The sequence below is a fragment of the Hylobates moloch genome, unplaced genomic scaffold (assembly GCF_009828535.3).
Source record: "Hylobates moloch isolate HMO894 unplaced genomic scaffold, HMol_V3 SCAFFOLD_7558, whole genome shotgun sequence".
NCBI lineage: Eukaryota > Metazoa > Chordata > Mammalia > Primates > Hylobatidae > Hylobates > Hylobates moloch.
Window position 1 is genome coordinate 1 of NW_026659833.1, and position 3,349 is coordinate 3,349.

Here is a 3,349-nt window from a genome sequence, read left to right on the forward strand (position 1 = left end):
TTTTTTTCTTGGAGACAAGGGTCGCTCTGTCAACCAGGCTGGAATGCAGTGGTGCAATCATGGCTACTGCAGCCTCAGCTTCCCAGGATCAAGCAATCCCCCCATCTGTCTCCAGAGTAGCTGGGATTACAGGCATGCACCACTACGCCCAAATAATTATTAAAATCTTTTGTAGGGAGGGGGGTCTCACGTTACCCAGGCTGGTCTCAAAACTCCTGGGCTCAGGTAATCCATGTTGGCACCCAAAGTGCTGGGATTACAGGCATAAGCCACCGCACTCAGCCCCATTTGCTCTTCCGAAATACTGGTTTCTCCGAGACAGGGTCTTGCTCTGTTGCCCAGGCTGGAGTGCAGTGGTGAAATCACGGCTCACTGCAACCTCCCTCTCCTAGGCTCAAACAATCCTCCCATCTCACCCTCCCGATTAGCTGGGACACAGATGCATACCACTGGTCTGGCTTATTTTTTTGTAGATCCGGTGTCTCACTATGTTGCCCAGGCTGGTCTCGAACTCCTGGACCTAAGTGATCCTCCCGCCTCTGCCTCCCAAAGTGCTGAGATTACAGGTGTGAGTCACCACACCCAGCCAAAAAGAACATTTTACTGATAGTAGAGACTAAAGACTGTGATAAAATAAGCATTTACAGAGAATGCAGACTCATCCCGTGAGGCCTTAATTTTTCTCTATGTTCAAGGCAGTTAATTGCTCAGTGGGTTTGGAGGATCTGTACCACAAACTTAAAAGTACCACGCTAACAAATCACTCATTTTGAGAGTCTACTACAAATTCATGGGCCATCTACCCAGATAGATTTTCTCCTATCAACTCTAGCTGCAGAGCAACACGGTGATTCAGAATTGGTGCCCGGATAGGAAGAGGCATACCATGAATCTAAGGACTCTATTGAATAGTAAGGCTAACAAGAGTCAGGCATCTGCAGGTGCTGATGAACTAGAGACAGGAAGGGACCGAGTTAACCTTTCAGGTGGCCAGGCTCTCCTTGGAAGCTGTAAAGCAAGACTGAAGCCTAATTTACTCTCTCTGTCCTGCATATCTGCTTTGATATGGAGCAATAACCATGGATGCTCAAGTAGCTAGCTACTATATCGGTGTTTTTTTTTTGTCCCTTAAATTAAATGCCTTAAGACCTGACATTCCAAGAGAAAACACAAACCATACTTTGGTTCCTAAGGATGTATGACTGGGTCCTGGCCTTCAGAGGATGGCAGACAGATGGGAACACAAGTATAAGTAGATTAGAGCATCCCATAATTGTCAACTCTGGCAAGGTAAAGATGAAGCTGCTCATGTGGACAACTCATGGGGTACCTAAGTAAATCTGGGAGCCAGGTATGTTCAAAGTGGTCAGTGGTAGAAGCCCTCACGAAGGCAGGAATGCTGCAAACCTCCACTTACTGCCTTCCAGGACCATTTAAGTCATAGTGGTAAGAGCTACTAGAAGTAGTCATTACCAACTTGATTACCAGCAATACGCGATGTCAAGAAGACATTCCACATCCTTCTGTCATCACTAGCTCTCATTTCAACCACTAAAATAGGTACCAGCTATAGACAAAAAAAAAAGGGAGACATGAAACGTTCATGGCTGTTCAAGTTAGAAAACAATGGCAGCGGCTATATTAACAGAAATGCAAATGTGTACACTAATTACAACATTTATTTACAGTCATTTTTACCAGTTGTGCAGCCTAAACTGCCATTATCTTGTTTAGTCATTCCTAAGATGCATTATTTCTGACATCAAAATATCCTGAAATTGGGAAACTACTGACCCAACCCCAACTGTGATAGAACTGCATGAACACCTTTCTAAGATGAAGGACCAGCATCACAGCAGCACATCAGGCCAACAAAGGCAGAAGTCCAGCAGCAGGAGAGGGCAATCGCACGATGACAGCATCGTGAGGTCAGCTCACCGACACTGTAGGTGTGCAGGCTTATCCTGATGACAAGAGCCATGGACCTCACCACGTATCTGAAAACTGCAATGCTGCTACTTAAATGCTAAGCCTTTAATGGTGCATTAATAGATCGTTATTAAGTAGCAAATTAGCAGCTTAAATCTACATAAGTCAGCTGTGTACTGACTGTACCTCACAGTAACAAATTCACCAAATCTATATCTTGTCTTCTTTGTAACAATGTTAAATATTCGTATATCTCAGTTCTCAGGTGTGATTCCAGCAGCTATGGTGAGGCAATTGCTGCTCCTGAATCTCCACCTTCATTTGCCTTCACTGGTGTCACTGTCGCTGTCACTGCTGCTGTCAGTATCACTGTCACTGGTCAATGCAGTTAGGTTACCTAGGGCTTCCCTGTTAAGAAAAGAAAATGGAGGATTACACTGCAATTCAACTGGGTGCTGGGGTTCTCGGTGTCTCTGACACTCACCTATAGCCTGTCAGTTTTGAAATCAGAAAAAGGGACCCTGCAGCTGCATCAGACTATATTAGAAACAAAAATGTTCTAACAGTCAAATCTATAGGCTTTCCTGACTTGCATGACAAATGAAATAGTCATTAAATTACTACATTCTGACTTTTTGCAAGGAAATAGAAGGGATAGAAAGCTATGAACATTTTGAATGGGCAGATGGACGAAAGGTCTCCATTTTACAAACTTTGCTTCATGGTGCCCACTTACTTTTGTTCCTGGTTGATTGCAAAATCACTCATTACTCTCTGGGTGAGGCCCTCACAAATAGGTAAGCTGAAGGCACTTGCCAGCTTTACTACTTCAATGGCCTGGGAAGGGCTGTTAGACACTTTTGCACTGTCCATAAGCTCATTCAGCAACTCGCTTCTGTAAAAGAAAGGCAAGGTGTGAACTTTCTCCAACCCCTTCAGTAAAATATTTATAGGCAAGATCCAGTGTAAGTTCAGTAACAGAATTCCCAACAGTATTTCTGGAGACAAAATTAGATGAAGTCTAACATTTATTTTTATTTGTTTCCAGTGAGGTTACAAAGTCTACAGGGCCAAAGGGATTATCAACATTCATTCAATATGACTTCACGATGATCTATTCAATGTAGCCCCAATGGATGATGATCCATGAGCACAGATAAAAAACTGCTTGCCTCAGGATGCCCTGGATAGTAGGGAGTTGATGGTATGCTTGCCTAACAGCAGAGTGCCCAAATGTAGTGGCTAAGGCTGGTGAAGAAATTCCAAATGTGGCTACTTCCAGGCTGTACCCAAAGAGAGCTGGTTGATTTCAACTTACCTAGGAATCTTATTATGCTTCCTGAAAAGCCCCAACATTTTCCTGCTCAAGAAAGGAAGATTATGAATACTATTAGAAAAACAAGGCAATCAGATACTATAG

General features: G+C 43.5%; 1 protein-coding gene across 1 annotated transcript; it reads right to left on the reverse strand.

The window, feature by feature from the left end:
* Positions 1 to 1,667: 1,667 nt before the first annotated feature.
* On the reverse strand, positions 1,668 to 3,324 carry LOC116465644 (small ribosomal subunit protein mS39-like). The gene is made up of 3 exons (XM_032148636.2): positions 3,248 to 3,324; positions 2,666 to 2,824; positions 1,668 to 2,337 (listed from the first exon to the last, which is right to left on the reverse strand). The coding sequence occupies exons 1-3, from the start codon at positions 3,283 to 3,285 to the stop codon at positions 2,247 to 2,249; spliced, it is 288 nt and encodes a 95-aa protein (XP_032004527.1). The 5' UTR covers positions 3,286 to 3,324; the 3' UTR covers positions 1,668 to 2,246.
* Positions 3,325 to 3,349: the final 25 nt, after the last annotated feature.